A 21,588-nucleotide genomic window follows, 5' to 3' on the forward strand; every position below is an offset into this window, starting at 1 on the left:
AGCTCTGGGGAGCAGTTGTACACGCATTTGCTTGAATGCAAGTACATCTCACAAGTCAATCTGGAATCCAAATAAAGCAGAGACATGATTAACATTGAGAGCTTCCTTGTGTTTAAGGCCAACTTGACTGCAACTCTCTTTGAGGCCTCCCCCCTGTATGCATAAAAATCAGAATGCACAGATGATGAGGCAAGAACGTACAGCCTTTTCTCTACCCACTTTCAAGCCCTCGTCTGTTCAGGCTGGAAATGCCTACATTAGGAAAAGCCCAAACACGTACCTTTCAGTACATGTTTTGGAACTCATTTTATTTCTTACACTATCCTCCCAGTAAGGATGAAGTAGTAGAAGTTAGGGAACACTGGGGAAAAAAATGGAAAACATCCTTCAGAAACTCTTTATCAAAAAAGACAAAGAGGAAAACGTCTTTGACGAACTAATTAAAAAAGCATCTTAGATGCAAGGTATCTTCTGCAGCCCCCCCAAGGTCATTAGATAAGATCTGTAACCTACTTATGGAATATGAACACAGGGAATAGTTAGCCAGCCTTAGGGGCAGGACAGAGAGAAACTAACTCCTCCCTGCTTCTCTCAAAACTTCATACGTTCAAGATGAGAAATGAAAATGCTACAACTAAACAGAGAAAAGAGAATATTGTTCCTAGGAAACATGAATTAACGAACTCATTACGTGCTCATGGAACAGTTTCAAGTTTATATTTTTCACAGAAACCCAACAGAACCCTAGCTTTGATCTACAAAGAAGTCCAGCTTGTTCAACTTGGTCTTCAGACCATGCCTTTATATAATGGGAAGTACAAATGAAGCAAAAGATGATTAGCAAACAGTCATCATAACTCAAGATTAACTATCACCTCAAACTGGTTAATAAAGACTACATATTTCATTAAGAATAAAGGAGGATTTCACATACAAAAAGGAACATTTTGCCAGCTTTTCAGAATCTACGTGTTTATGCTATTCCTTCCTGCTCTTTTGATCACAATGCTTTACAGTTTTATTCAGATGAATACTTGTTAAAGCACCTGTATACATTTTCTGGAATTCTTAAGCATGCTTACTGATTACAGCTGAAGCAACCACCCTCTTGTGCAGCTCTTAATTCACAAAGCCGAACGTGAAGTATCATTCAGGCGTCAAATACTTAAGATCTTTCCGATTAATTCTGTCCTGGGCTGCTGTTTGTTGATAACTTGATTATACACGTAGATGGTCACTTTTATCAGCACTCAGGGTGCACGGATACACAAATAAACCAAGTTAACTCTTATAAATATCTAAATATTCATTGCACAATACCATACATTAGAACTTGCATTTTTAGGAGGATCTAAGCCTGAATGAAATGGTACCAGCATAATTTTTAGAAGCAACATGGAAAAGGCCCTATTATTTCAGTATTAAAAATCTAAAGTAAATCTACTTGGTGCAGGCCTTTCTCACAGCAAGCTTGGAAATGGCCCTAAATGAACCTCTCAGATGTTATAATGGAATCCCACATAATACTGATTACATAATTAAGAGAAGAATTAACTAGAATGCTACTGGGGGGAGCACCTCAAGTAGTCATTCTATCTTAATCGACCACCTCTTTGGATTAATATCTTGTGAATGTTGAAAATGTGTTAATGATATCATCACAAATTAGCTATCAAGGTTGAGAGATGTCCTTTCTCAAATGATTGCTGTGACAGGCATAGCTAATGGTCCAAATCACCCAATTTTCATCATTTGCCACTGAATGAACATATGTGGGGCTGCGCTTCCTGAACTCTCTCCGTTTGCTATCTTGAACAGCTGGACAGTTATGTCCTGTTCTATGTTGCTGCCCTTCACTGTCCTACAGCCCTGAGGCAGTTTCTTTGCAGACCCGATCAAGAAAAATCTCCAAAATAATATACTTTTGAGTTTTTCCTTAGCACAGTGATTGTTGAACTTAATAACTAGATAACACAGATAGGGCAAACACTTTTCAAACAGAAGGATGCAAAATATTTTGTATAGTTTTATTTTACAATGCTTGGCTCTGAGTAGTTATAAATCATATATATTGTCCACCGTAGGGTAGTTTCAGCGTATTTGCTTTAAGGCTTGGATAGCTCTAGTTAGCCGGAAAAACCAAGCGACAGCCATCACAAGTAATGGTTATATTGCTAGCAATTAATCCTACGGAGGAAGGCAGTGACAAAGCTAAGACAGACTGTGAAGGATAAGGACATTCCACTAACAATAAAATAAACAGAGCAATGGTCTTTCCAATAATGATAATGTATGGGTATGAAAGCTGGACACTGAGAAAGAGTAAGAGAAAGAAGATAAATATCTTTGAATAATGGATTTGGAGATAGTTACTAATGTACTAAGAGTACCATGAATGACTGTCTAATTGATCAATGCGTTTTTGTACAAGTACTCTGCATTTCTAGGTGAACAAGATATTACAGTGACAGGAAAATGCATGACACTTGAGTTCACATGTATGTATAGCGTACATAATAATCCTTCCTTATATGATGCTCTGAAAGTAGCAAGCTATTTAATCATACTCTCCTAATGTACCATCACTTACCATCATCTAACGTGATGTCTTGCAGCCCCATTGCCTGAAAATTCAACTCTTGATCTTCTGGTTCAGGCTTAATATTAACAGTTGACCCTTCTGATGAAAATGGAGATGTATCACACATGTTATGATGCATCAAAGATGAAGTTGTAGCAATTCCTCCCAAACCTGGGCTATGTTCCTGTGGGGACTGTTGTCCAGACTGACTGACAGCAGCTGGAGGAGGAGATGAGGCAGATCCCGAGCTAGAAAGATGGTAAGGCATAGGTTGCAACTGTGGCGAAGATGGCCCAGACCGTGGTGAATGGACTAAAGAATGAGAAGATTTAGGGGATGATGATGAGGAATTACCTGGATTTGAAGAATGGTAAGTTATTTGCTGCAACTGTGTGGAAGGATGTCCAAGGGACTGAGTCACTGCAGAAGAGACAGGACTTTGCTGAGAATCAGGACAGTGATATTGCATTGATTGCAAATGAGGTGAGGAGTGTCTTGATTGAGCTAGGTGTGCTGAAGTATGTCCTCCTGTTGCAACTGAAGTTGACACTGAACCTGAACTTGAAGAATGATATGGGATTGGTGGTAGAGACTGGCAGCTGAGGTTTATCAGTGGAGGTACAGGTACATCTTGCTGAAATGAAATTGCATCATATCCTTGACTAGAAGAGGCAGGGTTCATGGGAAGACCAGGCTGTCCATTAAACATAACATTAGGTTGCATAGGCTGATAGGAAGGCCCCACAGAGGATGCTGCTGTTACCTGAAAAGACTGATGGACTACAGCTGAAGACAGAACAGGATGCTCTTCACCTGGACTAATGTTTCTACCTTGTATGTGTGACAACTGGGTTACTGCTGAGGATACCATAGGTGTGAATGGTTGCTGTATGGGACATACAAGGTTCCTGGATGAAGTAGAAAGTAAACTATCATGTGAAAGCCCTGGATCTGGTGAAGGCAACTGGGTTTGGACAGAAGAGAGTCCTTTACAGTGAGTCACGGACAACGATGGAACTGAAGTCAAATCCATTTCATCTCTGTTCTCTTGTTTCAATACAACTGTATAACAAGAAAACAATGATCAGCTAAAATTCACAAATGAAATGATAAACATCAGAACTAAATCAAGTAAAATGTTATTTTATCCCACATCAGAACAGCAGTGAATATACATGAAAAATACCATTAACCACAACAGCTTGGGAAATCTCATGCTGATGTCTTTCCAAGCCAAACTGCTCAATATCAGGTTTTCTAAATGTATGTATTGGAGACTGAACCTTAGATCATTCAAATACATTAAATACGTCATCCTTCCAAATTATATGAAAATTTACTACGCAAGTAGAAACACAAGAACCTAGTCCATGCTCTGGAAATAAAAACCTGAAACCCGAAATACACCCCCAACTTCACGGACCAAAGCGGACTATAATTCCTTCCACACACAAACTAGTTCTGTGTTGCCCTTTTCGAATTGTAATTCTAATTGTAATTTGTTCCCTCAGCTGATCTTTGTTGAAAAGTAAGCTATGAAATCTATTTGCTTATTCTGGGATAATACAGACAAGGGTTCTCTCATTAGAGTAACTGGAAATAAAGAACAAAATTCTGGAGTTGAGAATCTTGAGTTTGAGTTGAGCCTCATTCAGAAACAGTCTGGAATCCATGATTGTTCATCAGTCCTGAATGTTCATTTTCTGACATGGTTTATAAGGAACTGAGAACAACAATACATCGGCTATCGTAGCTTACTTTGGATCAAAGAACCCAGCGAAGACCTTCAGCTCCATGCTGGCTGAAGACTTTTCTTCTTCCTAACTTTCAAACAATAATTTATCCACTCAGAATAAGCATTGGAACTTAATATGCAAAGCTGCACTTTCCCCCCATTTATTATGTTTGCAGTCCTAGTCAGAAACTTGGAAGTAGCCAGAGATACTTTTTAAAAAATGCAGTTGGGTCACAGAGTAAAAAACACCAACAACAGGCCAACTGATGCTTAATCTAAAATGGCTTTGCCTTTCCAGCTGGCAGGAAAAACATCCACAATATCTGCTGCTGCTTAAAACCGCAAGTTGAAGAGAAATCACAAACTCCTCTTTAAGACTGTTTTCTCCCAATTCATGCTTAATCTTCAATATAAAAGAAATAACAACGTATCTCAGAATCAGGGCAATGGACCAGTCATTTGGAAGAAAAACAACCACCAAGCTCATTTATGATTTATATGCCAACAATCTACCTGGAGTGTACGTAAAACGCTGAGCCTGGCTTTTTTTCCTTTTGCCATTGCAAACATAGAACTGCACGTGGACAGCCGCTGAAATTGTTTTGTTGTGATATGGAGGAACTTCAAGAATAAGCGCAGCCTGGATAAAAACGAATAAGGTGACATATCAAGACCAAGTATATCTCAGAAGGGTTTTTTCATCCTCCAGATAACCCTCGACACCTTCGTTAGACCTGACAAAGCACATGCTGTACTTCTTAAAGCAATTTTTTTAAGACATGGAACAGGGTTTCTCGGTGGCGACATTGTTTTACAGACCACTTTCCCTGAGAAGTGTGACCAGGTGCTTCAGAGTCTTCCACCTATGGTTTCTACTTCAAAAGGCATGGAAGACCCCGTTATGAAGCAGTTGTCTTAGTGTAGGACAATGCTTTCACTGATGAGACATATTACACATGTCTAATCATTGTAATTTTCCAAAACGTTAGCTTACTGGGCTAACATGTGCCCACTTACAGGATACCAATCTGGGTGGGGTGGGGTGGGGTGGAGATCTAAGCCTGGCACTCCAATTGCTGAAAAAGGGTTCCTTCTAGGTTTCCAGGTTTGCAAATCAAACCTGGCAGCTGCTGTCTCTATCCTTTCGTGTCCAATTTATGTTCTCCCTCCTCCTCTCTTCCCACAACCACGACACTATTAGTATTTACTTTCTGCACATCATTTTGTCCTTCCTAGACTCAAGGTTAAATCTTTCCATTTAATATTACATCACTCACCACTTCAGCCTTCTTCTCCTATAAATCTGGCTCAAATTCTGCAAACGTTTTTTGCACATTTGATATAAAAGTGCTAATATAATTACTCATTCTTTTTAAAAAGAAAAAAAAATAGCTGCCTACATTATGTTCAATTTTCTGCCAGGATCCTTACTGTCATGAGCACTGATGGTGAGCAGGAGGGGGCCCCTATCCAGGGGGGAAAACGCATGCATAGTAGTGAGGAGTTGAGCAGCCATTCAAAGAGACACAGAACAGACCCGCCTTGACCTTTGGGGTTTATCTGTCTGGGTTTTTCCCATGCTTCTTCAGTTTGTTAGGATTTTCTGTCTTATGTAGCAGTAATAAAACACTAGAGACCTATTCCTCGTCTCAGCATGGTTCCTGACTGTTAGGACACTTACAGAAGTCAGCAAAAGAATCTTCTACTTAAAAAAAAAAATCTCACCTCTTGACTCCTATCCCTAATTATTTTTCCTTCCACCTCCCACTGGGGCCGTCCATCTACGGAGACAAAGATTTTAGGTCAAGTATCAGGTTATTCTGAAATAATTCAATTATTAAATATACACAAAACACACAGTGTATAACTCTTAATAATACTGTCATCTGAGAACAAAATACTTTACTCATTGCAAGGCATCCTTAATATTTGGCTTATCTTGTTCAAAGATAACTGCCCAGAGAGAGTTGAACTTCTACCAATTAATCCCAAATGCAGCACGGATAAAGTGGGTTTGAAGGATTAGTTTTAAGAAGGGAGGAAACTGGTGTTCTGGATGAAGATATATGCATAATTCATAGGACAGTTGCTGCTGCACCCATTGAATGGTCTACATATATGCAAACAGCACCGTGAAATGGAATAATCACAGGTAGAAAGATTTGGGTCGTTTCATGGGCCACCAGAATGAACCAGCAGATGGAGAAAAATCTGATGCAAAATGTAACACTACATATATTTAAGTAGTACTATATACTATATAGACAGTATATTATATATACTGCTCATTTAATGTCTATCCTATGTTTCTATTTAAAAGTATACTCAAGGTGCTCATTATGATTAAAAATAAAATACAGAAAGTTGAAAAAAACAAATAAAATAAAAGTACCTAGCAAATAAAAGGCTGGGAAAGAAACATTTTTTACAGATTTTCTTAAAAAAAAAAAGGGGGGGGGCTAAACACAACTCTTGAAGGGGTTCATTCCATTGCCCAACAGAAAAAGGCCTCTCCCTCCAAGCATATGACTAGCCTCCAACTCAGCATTTCTCAACCTTGGCAGCTTTCAGATGGGTGGACTCCAACTCCCAGAATTCCCCAGCCAGCCTGGGAGTTGGAGTCCACCCATCTGAAAGCTGCCAAGGTTGAGAAACACTGCTCTAACTATACAGATCTCTCGAGTCAAAGAGAAGTTAAATATGTCTGATTTAATCAACCAGTAGGAATAAAGGTTCAACGAATAGACAGTAGTCCTCACTGCTCCATGAGTTCTGCCCTAAATCCTGAAATCTACAAACTGAAAATAATCTAGAACAACAGGGCAAGCAGAATTTTACAATCGACCCCAACACTGGAGTCCAAAGTCAGCTGGATCTGATTAACTGCCTCTGTAAACAATATGCAGATTGCAACAAGCCACTGACTGCTCCAGCTTTAAGCCCCTCCATCACGATAGAAGAAATGCTGCAGATTCCGAAACGCAACGTCAGCATGTTCTCTAAAGAGGCAGTGGAGGAGAGGGCCAAAAATTCACTGCCTGCAGTGCTGCAGAACAGAACTCTGAATGGGCTTCAGCCTGTGCCTGATCTGAGCCATGCTTCAGTTATGGGTGCCCCAAGATTGGCACATGTGACACCACTGCTACGCGAGCTGCACTGGGTGCCAGTCTGCTTCCGGGTCCAATTCAAGGTGTTGGTTATGACCTTTAAAGCCCTATAGGGCATGGGGCCAGGTTACCTGAGGGACCATCTCATCCCCTTAACATCGACCCGTCCCACCTGGTCACGCAGAGAGGGCATGCTACGAACCCCGCAGGTAAGGGAATTCCATCTGGTGGGGTCCAGGAGGTGGGCCTTCTCTGCAGTGGCACCCACCCTCTGGAACATTCTGCCCCCGGAGGTGAGACAGGCCCCTTTGCTCCCGGCCTTCCGGAAGAACTTGAAGACCTGGTTCTGCCGCCTCGCTTGGGGTGGGAGGGGCACCAGTTCTTCTTGGGGGTGGCTAGTACCATAGATCTCTCCCCAACAAATAAGATCTTCACCGCTTGGATTTTATATCTATTTTATCTTATTATTTTATAGTATTGTAATTTGTATGTTTTTTAATTTTGATTTTATTGTAAACCACCCAGAGTCCTCTTTTTGGGAGAGATGGGCAGTGATAGAAATCTGAAAAATAAATAAATAAGTAAATAAATGCTGAAAAGTCCTCAACTTCTGCATCAATTGTCATCCCATGCACTTCATCACTGTCAGCTCCACAGTTCAGCATGGGGCTGATCTGGTTCTATGGGAGGAAGGAAAGTGCCTACAAGCAATAACATCAACCGGCTATACTAGGAGCGTACCCAAGTGCAGGATCCTACATTTCTCATCACTGAACTGTCTGTTGTTGGACAGGGCCCCAGTCTACCAAGATTTTATTTTATTTATCAAATTTGTCACTGCCCATCTCCTCCCACTGGAGGGACTCTGGGAGGTTTATAACAGAATACTCACTAAAACAATAAATATATGAGATAAGATCCTTTTGAATTCAAACAGAGGAAAGGCAGTATTGCGCTTGTATTTCAGTGTAAAATGACACTGTGCAAAAATAGGCAGTATGACTGAATGCAGCTTAGGCACGTTGCTGATGTTCCTTCAAGCCGAGAAATAACCCTTTTCTGTTATTTGAAACAGGTTAACTTACCTTGCCCCTTTTCAAGAAATAGTATTTTTGATTCTGGAAGGAAGTTAGAGCCAGTAACTATCATTTCATGGCCTCCATTTACCGAGCAACTACTGATGTTGTATTTCTCTATCTGAGGAAGTTCCTGAGCCGATCTCTGGGCTTTGTGAAAGAAAAATACAAAAATGCCTAAGAATGTATACACATTTAATTCTTACCATACATCTCTCTTCTCCCCTGCCTTCTCCATTTTTATTTCACATATGCTTGCTAGTAATCTGGCTACAGTGACTTGGTCATAACAACACACTTTCCTATATTTAGTAGAGCTATGGTTAGTTTATTAAGTCATAAGTTTCTGAATTTGCTGGACACACTGTGAACTAACCACACAGACTCGATTTGCAAAACGCGCTAGACTAAAAGATGTTCTACAAGTCTGCAGGAAGTAACTTGGTTGCAGCATTTTTATAGCCCTGTATCATTATTTTCAAAACTGTTTCAAAATCATTATGCACCATCAATGAATGGTTAAATTAGAACCAATGGGAAGCATAACGTACTTAAAAAGGCTTGTAGCTTTGGCTATTGAAATGGGCTACAAACTCAATAAATACTGGTGCAAAGTATAATTTTATAGAAAATAACTGAAATGAGAGCCAGTTTGGTATAGTGGTTAAGACACTGGGCTAGAAACTAGGAAACTGGGAGTTCTAGTCCCGCCTTAGGCACAAAGCCAGCTGGGTGACCTTGGGCCAGTCATTCTCTCTCAGCCCTAGGAAGAAGGCAATGGCAAACCACTTCTGAAAAACCTTGCCAAGAAAGCTGCAGGCACTTGTTCAGGAAGCCTCCGAGAATTGGACATGATTGAATGGATTAAAAAAAAAACCTGAAATATATCTTAAAATATAAGCTTCGTATTACACACACACACACACACACACTTACTCACATTTTGCTCTTGAACAGTGGTTTGATCTAAGGCAATTCCTTAGTACCTTCCAACATTTTTGTTCACTATACACACCTACCTTTCTTCTAATCAGAAGCCCAAAGCTGCTGACAGTGTGTACAAAACAAGTGATACAAAAGTGATCAAATTCCAGTCAGCCCTGACCCGAGAGACATCTAAATATTAAACACCAATACCATAATAATCCACAACAAGTTACCACAAGTAACATATTTCACTGTTAGTAGTATTTGCCCCCATCCCCAAAAAAGTCAAAACTATCTGTCTCAGAAGTAAAGTCTGCAGATGAACATATCAGAATAAAGTCCAGGCACAAGAAAGAAAGAAAAAGGCTACCTAGACATAATTTTTCTTACGAACTACAAGCTTGATTCCTGAAGTGTTGACTGATTAAAATATTTATGGGAAGGAGATTCTGCCTTCCACACCAGCCAAAACATGAAAAAACTTACAGCATTCAACAGGTATAGAGGCCGTTTGAAGGGACAAAACCTTCCCACTAGGCTGCGGGATGTGAACACGGAATACAAGTCTCACTCTCGTATTTTTTCTTCCAATATCCGTCTCTCCCTTCCGAAGCTCTATGTCTGAATTGCGGAGTTTCAGGATACCCGCGCAATCGATACTGGAGAAAACAGAAGATATAAACCATGTGTTAACTAATTAAACATGCATTTTTTTCACAGTCTTCCTTTTGCTTTCTTCTTTTTCTTGTCTGAATACCTGCGAACATAAAAGCCACCCGTTAATCACGTTAGATTGCAAGCTAGACGTTGTACCTTCGTACTGGAACAACTGGGAAAGTATTTATTTTGCATGCAGCCGTCAGGCACGTAGCTGTGGGGGGAAAAAACCTCAGCAAACAGTTGGCAGTAGAGTAATACAACGGGCAAGCATATAATTCTGCTTGTTTTTTAGTCTGTAGAGCTCATCAGACATAGCCCCACAGTGCAGCTTTGACACAGGAATAATGAAAAGGCACAACTTCAGGATCGATCTGAAAGAGGATCATGACTGTGGATGACTGTAGAACATCTGTGAAATTTGCAAGGTAATTCTCTTGAAAACTACATCTAGCAAAACGGGAACACTTCTTACAACAGCTGATCACCAGCTTTCAGGTATCACTTTTTAACATCTAAACAAAAAACATTTATAATAAACTGACCCTGACTGGGTCAGCAGGTGTCAGTTCTGCCATGTTCCTAACCCTCAAAAGCATCGCTTGCAGAGTCATAAAACCCTCTCATTGCACATATTCTCCCTCTTCCTCATTCAAACAAACTGTAACTTAACAACACATGCAAATACAGCCAGTGATGTTTGGGCAGACAAGGGGCAAAAGAGAGGAGTGGGAGTGGGAAAAAGAGGTGGAAGAACACAAATGATATAGCCAAATGTGTTTTGGAAAACCACCAAGACTACATTGGAATAAACCCTTTTAACCTACCTTGCTGTGCCTGATCTTAGTACTTCACTACCATGGGGACAATAAACTTTTTCCTTATTTGGAACAGACCTGACATTTTGTAAGAATCAACATTAGCTGAAGGACTACAGACAAATATTAATGGGTATGTGCGAGAGAGGATTTGTTATGAATGTGTCTGCAGGCCAATAAAGAGTTGCTTCAGATAGCTGTTAATACTCAAGTACATAATAAAGCTAAGATCTTCCATTATAATCTGTATGTGTGCGTCAGCCGGGCATTATTGTTCTCCTAATGTGTCTACTACCCGAAGAACCACATCCCAAAGAGAAATTGCAATGAGCTGCACTCAGAAGTGATATATGAAGATTACAGCATAAAATATTTTTTAAGAGATACCTAATATCCTATAGCCCATGAAGAGGTGGGAAATCTGGGATACAACATACTGATTTGCTTGGAAGGGTCCTCAGACGTACCTGGCGGACATATTGTTTTCAGGTAACAGAGGGATTTCCAAAACCTTTGTGCTGGCCAGGATTATTTCTTGACTAGCCGTAGCAACAGTTTTTCCTGTGATTCTGTGCACTTGGTAGAAAGCATGTGGCCGTAAGTAACGATCATCTGCTGTCCCAATAAACATCTGAAGATTTACGGGTTTTTCACTGTAACCGAGGAGCTGATGAGAAACAAAAACAACTAAATCAACTTGCATTAAGAGTCGTAAAAAACAAATTTCAATTAGTTTTTCAGAGTCAACATGTTAAAACTGTAGACACAACTTCAGATACAGATGTCCAAACAAAAAAGATCGTAACCATACGCCCATAAGGCAAATGGCAAAATGCTAGAATCAAACCACTCTGCTGCACTTCTTATGGATTACTGGCAGTCTTTGGGCTTTTAAAATTGTAACACAGAAATAATTTATTGTTACGTAATATCGTAGTCTCCTGAGTTGACAATATGAGCTTGAGTGTGTTGTTATGGATTTATCTCTTTTTCCTGGGCACTTCAACATTCATGCCAAGAATTCCACCCCCATGCCTTTAAAAACGTGCTTCAGATTGTAATGGTGTTGGTGCTTATTGTGGAGATGAATACTGCCCCAATTTCAATTTCAATGCTTATCAATTTACTTTTAGGACTTCGTTCAAAATTCTGATTTTGACTTTAGAAACCCTAACTAATTGGCATCCCCAAATATTTTAGGTAACACCTCCTATATACACCCTCTCCAATAAGCTACCTAAAACCATTGCCCTTCAAATTCTACTACAACCAATATCTTCCATTAGAAAATATTGTGTTGTGAAACAGACTTTCTACAAATACCACTGGGTCCATCCTATGGCAGTCCATTTATTAAAGTAGAAAGGGGTAAGGCATGGGCACCCCTCCAGTTGTCTGAAACTACAGCGCCCACATTCTGTTTCCACTGGCTATGATGAATGGAACTGATGGAATCCAAAGCGGCCGGAGGGTGCCAGATTGCCTCACCCTCAAACAGAAGCATGGTAACATTTTGCTTGTCAAGTCTTTTGATGATTCTTGATTAATTGCTTCCTGATCTGTTCCAATGTAACTTAATAGTGGTTTTAAGTTGTAACTTTATTTGGGGAAACTGTATTGCTGCAGTAGAAAAAGAACTCAGTGGATGTAAACATAAACAGCAATAAAATGCATTAAGCCTGTCAAAATCAAAACCATCAAGATATGATCCCACACTGAAAGCATTCAAACTATTCAGTTCTGAACTCCAATATTTATTTAATTCATTTCAGCTCTAATTACCAAGGAAAATCCTTCCTCTCAGTTGTCATCTAGCTCAATTCTATTAATATTTAGTGAAAAGCATCTCTATTCAATTAATAGCACACAGGATCACTACCAAGGTTGCTTCTGAGGCTTCCCATTCTGCAGCAAACTCGCCTGATCTTGTTTTTAATACAATTTTTATTAAGAATTTTGATTACAATAGTAAAAATTAATGCAAACTAAACTTAGAGAAAGAGAAGAGGAAAAGAAGAAAAAGAAAAGAAAGAATATAATAAAGAAAAAATATAGAAAGAAGTGACTTCCAACCTTCATCACAAGTATAAACAAATTTAATATCTCTTCACCCCTATAAAGTTACCCATCCCATAGCCTATCCCTTATCTATAAGCAAATCCATAAAACACCAACTTTTCAATCCTGGTATCAGCAAAAAGTCCATGAAGGGTTGCCAGAACTTTGCAAAAAAAAAAAAAAAAAAAGGTCTTATTTTAACCTTGATCAAATAAACCAACTTTATATTCCTTCCTTTTATTTCTAACAGTCTTAATCTTTAATTCAATCAAAACTTGGTGGATTTGAATTCTCTTCAATTCTTCTTTATCCCATTGCAAAGATTTCTTCAAGGCTTTAACAAGCCTTTTTTGTCAATCTAACAAGAAAACATTTTCCAGGTCATTCTCTTGGTTTATCATTTGTATTTCCTTTTTAATTTTTAAAACTTTAGCCAGTTTATTGTGTGTATCCAGTAAAGCATCCTTTTCCAAATCATTCTCTTGGCCTGTTATTTGTAGTTCCACTTTCACTACTTTCTCTGTCTTGATTTCAGATAAAATCTGTTCCACATCTGTCATTCCTTCATTAACATCTTTTGGACACAGTCTATCCATAGAAGCAAACATCATTACTGACAGCATTGATGTTGTAGTTACTAATTTCTGGCTCCATTCTTCAAAGATCTCCTTTAATGTTTCTGATGTTATAATTTTTTGTGTCATTTTGTAAGTCCCAGTATTAACTGACATCAAGGACAGGCTTGTATTTTTTTTTCCTTCTGCTTACAATCTTTAGTCCTCTCTGGTGTCCAGTTTCTAAAATCATAACTTATCTTCGTTATGCCTCACAGTAGCCAGGATAGTCTGTTTCCCACGAGAAGCTATTTATTTTTTATAGTTAATTCTAAAATCTTACAGTAAAAGTCAATATTCCAAATTTATCTAGACCCTTAATCCAGTTATAACTTTCTTAGAGCAAAATCTTATTTAGCTTTTGCTGTTTATTTCAAATTCTTTTAAGTTCTTAAGCTTAAAATTATTTTTTCTTTTGTTCAGAGTTGAAGATAAAACTCACCTGATGACTTTTCAAACTTGTCATTCCGAAGGTCTCTAATAGCTTTAAGATAGTTAATAGGCAATCTCCAAAAGCGATTAGAAAGTGAGGTTTGCGAACTTAATGTCCTTTAAAAGGCTCTGCCACAGTTGTGAGCAAGATGGCAAATCCCTTCGTCTTCTGGCACTCAAACCTATGGGAAACTGCTGTCCTGCAATCTCCTCACAAGGAGCAGCCATGTGGGCAATCTCCTGTCCTCTCCTTATCCAGAGAAGTTCCAAGGAACCAATCTACTCACTGTTTCCTTGGTCTTTGCCACAGTTGTCCGCTCCACTTTTGCAGAGACATCTTCAGTTTGTCATACCTCCCCCGGAAGTCCCAAATTCGCCTGACCTGAAGCTGCCAAACTGACAGGCAGATTAAAATACTGCCTAGTGCTCTGCTAAATTCTAGGAATTATAAAGTGGCCATTTTAACAGCTTTTACTAGTTGTCTGGACTACTTAAAATGCACAGCAGCTGGTGCATAGGCAATGGATTGTGAGGGTTTTTTTTCCATTTCTGTCATCCTTGCTATCTTTACTCTTTACTGTTTATCGTATTTTTATTTTTATTTTTAATGTTCTTATTTGTAACCACCCAGAATCGTTGGGAGCCAGGTGGCATATAGATGTTTTAATAATTATTATAATAGACCAGGAATGATCCACAGAGGGATGGGACATCATGATGTTACTAACACGACCAGGGACATTTCAAGACCAATTCTGCCTATGCACCAGATGCCTCACTTTCTAATAACTCCAAACAACAAGAAAGACTGCCCCCTTTAAAAATAATAAAAGGCAGCCCAAGACTACATTGTGAGCTTGTAAGTAGCAATAAATTATGTATTTAAAAAAATCTACACATGTCTTTTCAAACTAGAGAGAACAGTCAGTACTGACTGTAACTGAAATTGCACAGATTGATTAGCTTTAATTATAAAGCTCACTGGGATAACCTGGACTAGCTACTGTCTCTCAAAATCTCAGAGCTGTTTAAAATAAAATTGGAGCATGGGTAGAACCATGCATGCTGCCTTCAATTCCAATATCAGCCTTGCTATAAGATCCAGAAGCTCAGAGAGGGCTGCTGCTGTGCCCTAAATTGTCCCGATAGCCCAACATCACGCATCAGCACTCCAAACCTTTGGAGGCATCTGGTTACTGCCAAGGTGTTTCAAATGATCACACACAGACAAATACACACACCCACAAACACACATTCACAATTTTGTCATCATGGTTGCTGAAACATCTGAACCTCAGGAGGACAAATCTTTAAAGGTTTGTTTATACCAGCCTTGCCCAACCAGATTTCAGTAATGCATCCCAGATTTGCATGCTTACATCACAAGACTGTAGATGGATATGGTGTCTGGTGTTGCACATGGACCTTGCATTTACCAACGCAGCCTGAGGCCAAAGTGCCCAACAATTATGACTTCTCTGATCCAGTAAAGAAAACTTTGGGCTAAAAGTGGGGACATGGACCAGATTTCTCCTCCAAACCTCCCCACCCTCCACAAAAGTCCTCCAGAGTAAACACACTCAAAGAATTCAGTGGTGGATTGAGAGTAGACAGTAGACAGTGATGGACAAAACTCTCTGGCCTGATGTAAGACACCTTTCTATTCAACGGTCTTCCCTGCCAAAATGTATCCAAGTTCAGAGGAGTCTTCTGGTTTTGTTTTCAACAGAATACGTGCTCCCTTTTTAAAAAGATGGCAGTTGCTTGTTAACTGTCTTTACAATCCAAAAGATTAATACAAATGGGATCCCGATAAACCTTCCAATGGATATTATGTTATATTAAATGGCTGACATTAATGCCAGTCTGTGTCCTTTACCCAAAGACACCAAACTAGTGGTTGAGTTACAAAAGGGAAAAGAACGTATCTAAATATATATTTACAGTTCCTACAGTTGGCCAAATATAGACATGCTTATATGCAATGTATTTTTATTGCATAAATATAATCACATGCTCTTCACACAAGGCATCATACAGAATACTGTAAATAATGAAAAGTTACAGCACCATCTCATGACTGACCTCTAAAAACCCTCCACCAGTAACTATATACTGTGACACACAACCCACTGCTTTGCAGACGAAACCCTGCCAAGCTGTTTGTGTGTTTCTGTATCGTTTCCATAGCAAAGGTCAGTGTATGCGTAAGTTAAACTAAAGCTGCAAGGCTAAGGAGAGAAGGTCACTACAGGATAAGCTCTCTCTAAAACACCTCTAATTGTGCTAGCTTGTTGTTACAGGTAGATCTCCTTCCATGTGGATGCAGTGCAGAAATAACAAAAGAGGTTAGGAAAATGAATATTTATTCGCTTTTTTTGTATTTTCAACCTTCTCTGAAACCAATGCCTTGCAACTAATTTCAAGGTCAAATGTCTGGCTACATCAGCTGGGTAACTATTTTAGAATGGTGTGACCATCCAAAGCCACATTAGATTTCTTTTAATTAGACTTTTAACACATTTTACTCCATTCTTTAACGGAGAATTAGCAAACTCCATCAACTTCCTTGACTAAATTGGGTGCCTGTAAGCAGTGCATGCTGTAATCCCATCATGTTTATTAGTATCACAGATTAATGCAACAATACAGTATCCCAATTTTAAAAGGCAAGAATTTTCTTTCAAGCAAACAGAACATGTTTTTATTTGTCCTTCTGTCTGTATTTGCCCTTCTTTGATCCTGAGCTGCTTTTTGTTTGCAGTTTATAAGCACAAAGATCAAAGGAATAATGGATAAGGGAAATGAGAACACGTGTTCTGATCTGACGTAAACAGCAGTCTGCAAGCCAGACCCACCACTTGCTTTCATTGGGGCATTTTTTGTCATGTAACCAGCAAATGCTAACCAATGTTCAAGTTCCATTCCTAGATGTCTAGAACAGGGTTTCTCAACCAGGGTTCTGTGGCACCCTCGGGTTCCACGAGAGGTCCCTAGGGGTTCCCTGAGAGATCACGATTTATTTAAAAATTATTTCAAATTCAGGCAACTTCACATGAAAGAGGTAAGTTTCATTCTTTATTTTTAGCTTAAGAACACTGTGAATGCATATAGACAGGCCAACACGTGAAACAAATATAGTAATTTTGTAACTCCTGGCCTATCTTTGAGCCTGAATGTGCAGGGGTTTCCCCAGGCCTGAAAAATATTTCAAGGGTTCCTCCAGGGTCAAAAGGTTGAGAAAGGCTGGTCTAGAACATTTCATAAGCTCACCTAAAACACATTAATAATGGAGACAAAGAAAAAAGAATGAAAGAGGTGGTAATAATTGGACCATCATTTTGGCTGGGGAGAAAAGATCTCAGGACCAAATGTAGCAGTAGCTAATGTTAAATAAAAGACATTTCAGTACTTCTGTACTGCATTGTAAATTTCTAGAATCAATCAACCAAACTGTGTCATCTTTCAGGACCCAAGAAGTGCGCCTTCTTTGATGTGGCGCCTGCCCTCTGCAACAAGGTCCCCCCTGAGATCTGGACACCTCCTACCGATAGCGTTCCAGAAGGCCTTAAAGACCTGGTCCTTTTACCAGGCCTCGGGGGGTAGGGTGGATGGAGCCCCTTAGTAGATGCATTTGGCTTATATTGCTTATATTAGTTGTCCAGATTTGCCATTTTGTTCTATTTCATTTATTGTATTTTCATTTATCTTATTCTCCTTGCGTCTTGGTTTTGTGAGCCGCCCAGAGTTGGTCTGGAGTCGGGCAGCACAAAAGTAAAAATAATTTATTATTATTAATAATTTTGATTTTGAGACCATCCAATTCCACAGTGGCTTATAATTAAAAAGAATTAAAATAAAACATATACCAAAAGAAAGACAATACAGCTGACGGGAAGACAGAATCAAAAACCAAAGGGCTCAAACATCTTAGCTTAAGGCCTGGGAGAACAAGGCTTGGAAAGTCAAAAGGGTGTGAGCAGTACCTCCCATTGTTTAATAATACTGCCTAGCCGTTACTCCCCGCAGGGTTAACTGTTTACGTATTTTTCACAGGGCAGAACAGGGCAGCATATGTACAGCTACAAAATGGATTATCTGGACCTATTTCAGTTGGGCTTCAGACTAAGGCACAGTACTGAGAGAGCACTGACTGCGCCTGTTGATGATCTCTGGCAGGACCAGGAGGGGAGTGGTGTGTCCATCCCGGTTCTCCCTGAATTCAGTGATCAAAATACCCTTCTGCGAAGACTGGGGCTGGAGGGCACCATGTTGCAGTGGTCCTCCTCCGTTCTCTGTGGTTAATGCCAGCTGGTGTTGACAAGGGAGAGAGATCAAACCTGCGGCCCTTCGCTTGAGAGGTGCCTTAGGACTCAACGCTCTTGACCCTTCTGCTTAACATCCACATGAAACCACTGGATGAGGTTATCTTGCATATCAACTGTATATCTCAACCCTAGAGATGCTGTCAATCTCTTGTCTTGTCCTGTCCTGGTGTCTGGAGGCTATGCAGGTCTGGATAGCGTGAAACAGATTCAGACTCAATCCTGACAAGACCAAGTAGCTGTGTGTATTTGCACCTCCCAGTTCTGGGAACTTTTCACCTATAGGGGTATATGGGGGTATATTTCCCCATTTGAGACTGGAGCACAATCTGGGGAGGGGGGGTTGGACTTGAAGAGCACCATGGGGGTGGGGTAGTACTGCTCAAAGAGCAAGTGGCAGCTGTGGTCAACAAGGCCTTCGCACAGATCCATCTAGTGCTCCAGTTGTGCCCATTCCTAGATCAGGAAGTCCTCCAGATGGTCACATGTGCCCTTGTCACCTCATTAATGAACTAATGCAATACACTCCACATGGGGCTGGCTTGGAAAACCACTCAAAAACTACACCTGGTCCAGAATGCAGCAGCATGAGCAGTAATGGGCATATTTAGGTTTCCCAGTATAGATCAAAGTGCTGATACAGTCTTTAAAGTCCTTCATGGCATAGGGCCTGGTTATCTGAGGGACCACCAATCCCCAATAGTTTCTGCCCATCTTGTAAGATCAAGCAACAGGGTACATTCTAGGTAGCCTTGATCAAACAATTCCATCCATCAGGACCTAGGAAGCATTTCTTTTCTGTTGCAGCACCTGCCCTCTAGAAGAGCGTCTCTCAGGAGATCTGTAGGGCTCCCATCCTGGTGATATTCAAAAAAGCATGGAAAACGTGGCTGTTTCTCCAGGATTTAGGATAGGGTGGTGATGAAACTCTAAGGAATGTTATCCAAGTAAGTATCTTATTCCTTCTGGGCTTGCATGATCTTTGTTCCTATTGTTTTATTGCTTTTCTGCTTTTAATACTGTAAGCTGCCCAAACTCTTATGGAGCTGAGTGGCTGGAATGACTGAATAAATAAATAAACTCCAAACAATCATTAGATATTAGCAAAGGGTAAGAGTTTGCTGTGTCTCTTTGCTGCTATCTGGCAGCTGTCCAGTTTTTGGAGGCCAGATATGGTAGCCCTAAGTGCTGATACACAGCCTTCCTAACTGTGCTTCAGAAGTTAGAGAATCAAAACAGTTAAAAGGCATTTTAAAATTATGTAAATCGGCCCATGTAAGCAAATATTAACTCACCTGTCAACCTGTCTTATCAATGAATAACTTATAAAATATAAGCAGGGTAAAAGCAAGGAGCTGGTTCATAGCAGAAATGAACATAGACGTTAGGGGAAAATCTAACAAGTCAATTCTTTAAATAATTTCAAGGCAATTTTTATTTGGTTTTCTTTTTAGACTTCACTGGATGGAAAGTTCCTTTTTTTCTTCTAGCTTATATTAAATGGAAAGTTTCTTTTGCATACAGCCACCAAGATTAGAATCCTTCTTCAGACCTAATAATGTAGACATGTTATAGAATGCATCTTGGGAATTGTCAGTGGAAGTGGGGGTGGGGGGGAATACTGGAAAGACCAATTTCTACAGTTATTTACCAAAGGAGAGAATATCTGACTATTTTTGGTATCTTCAGTGCCTTTTATGAAAGACTTAAATGGAGATCTGAATTTTATTAATCTTGTGTGTTACTTGACAATGTGAATATAGAAAGTAATGTTGTTTTTATTGCTTCATTTAATTACATTCCCAATTAGTCTCTTATCTTCTCATTGTCTGTATTCATTGGGTTGTTGTTTTATCTATATGAATAGTCTGAAAGTTCTAAAACTCACTTAAGAAAAAGTAGAAATAAAAATTCACCAAAATATAAGGTAGCATCAAAGAGAAAAAGCATCTTGAAAACACACAAGACAGCTCAGGAAAAGGCAAGCTAACATTAAACATTAGGCTCCAAAGTTAAACAGTTCCATCAGCATCACTCTTGCAAACTCCCTAGCTATCAGCAGGATATTTCAAAATTAAGTGCTAAATTCTAACCCCATATACACAAATCCCAACCACCAAAAAAATCCCGGCGATGTGTATGTGAGGGAGGGGAAAAGGGGAGATCAAATGCAGAATGGGAAAACAAAAGAAAAGCAGAACAGATTTTGCTGAAGACTATTTTTATTTTTGTAAGGCAAATAGTAATGGGAATTGAAATAGAGAAAATGGGGAAACAGATTATACTCTGATTCCAACAATCTCTTTTCAAGACTCTCAAAAAAGCACACTTTTAAATTTTAAGAAACATGCCCATAGCAGGTATGTTTATAAAACTTACATCATACCTATTTAGCCCTAAAATAGAGTCCAGTTATGGAGCTTTTAGACATCTCTAGAGAAAAGAAAATATGAGATGGATAACCACCAAAAAGCAAGAGTAATTGGAGATGAGATCCTCTTTGCAGCACTGTATCAAAATTATATGAAGAAGGAACACTAAATGTGACAGAGAAGTTGATTAATAGAGATCGTTAGAACTTATTACGAAGAACAGATACGTGCTACATTCAATTCTAAGTTAAAATTTCCATTAGTCCTTCATTACACTTCTGGTCAAGCAATACCAAGCAATTTACACTGGGTTATCTTGTTTTACTGTACTTTTTCTCCTGACATACCCATTTGCTCAAAACAAAGCGGAAGAAAGATGCTGTTGCGATAACTGTTTCTTTCTCTAAATTAACTAACATGCCACAAGCTTTCTCAGTCAGAAATTTTTCAATGATTCACTTAAGGGCAAAAATCAAGTCTGCACAACACTTGCCCAAAATAACTTCTCAAATTTGGATCACTATTATATCTTATATACTTTTCCAGGCACTTTTATGAATCTCATCTGTGTGAGGATTATGCATTTAATCTAGCAACCTTTTCCTTGTGTTGGGGAATATCACGGCTTTCTTCCAACTGTCTGGCACAGATGCTTTCTTCACTTCTGCTTTAAACTAGACACATAGTAATTCCATAAACAAATTATCCATATTTTACTATCTTCCAGTTGTATCATCTATACCTGAAATCCTCTCATTTTTCAAAATTCTCACAGGATTCATGCCTTATTTTTCATACTCTTTTTCCTGGACATTAATATTTATAGCATTTGTTTCAATTCCACTGTTTGACACACCGCTATTATCCCCTGCACATTTCTAAAATA

At 39.3% G+C, this 21,588-nt stretch overlaps 1 protein-coding gene across 1 annotated transcript in view; it reads right to left on the minus strand.

Annotated features, from left to right (window-relative positions):
- NFATC3 (nuclear factor of activated T cells 3) overlaps nucleotides 1–21,588 on the minus strand; it is a 57,599-nt gene that overhangs the window by 12,264 nt on the left and 23,747 nt on the right. Inside the window, exons 4-9 of the mRNA XM_063312804.1 lie at nucleotides 11,369–11,568; nucleotides 9,913–10,085; nucleotides 8,509–8,649; nucleotides 6,042–6,097; nucleotides 4,830–4,956; nucleotides 2,591–3,643 (exon numbers count right to left, since the gene is read on the minus strand). Coding sequence (XP_063168874.1) covers nucleotides 2,591–3,643; nucleotides 4,830–4,956; nucleotides 6,042–6,097; nucleotides 8,509–8,649; nucleotides 9,913–10,085; nucleotides 11,369–11,568 — 1,750 coding nt within the window. The remainder of the gene's footprint in view (nucleotides 1–2,590; nucleotides 3,644–4,829; nucleotides 4,957–6,041; nucleotides 6,098–8,508; nucleotides 8,650–9,912; nucleotides 10,086–11,368; nucleotides 11,569–21,588) is intronic.

The sequence above is a fragment of the Candoia aspera genome, chromosome 11, assembly GCF_035149785.1.
Source record: "Candoia aspera isolate rCanAsp1 chromosome 11, rCanAsp1.hap2, whole genome shotgun sequence".
Lineage (NCBI taxonomy): Eukaryota > Metazoa > Chordata > Lepidosauria > Squamata > Boidae > Candoia > Candoia aspera.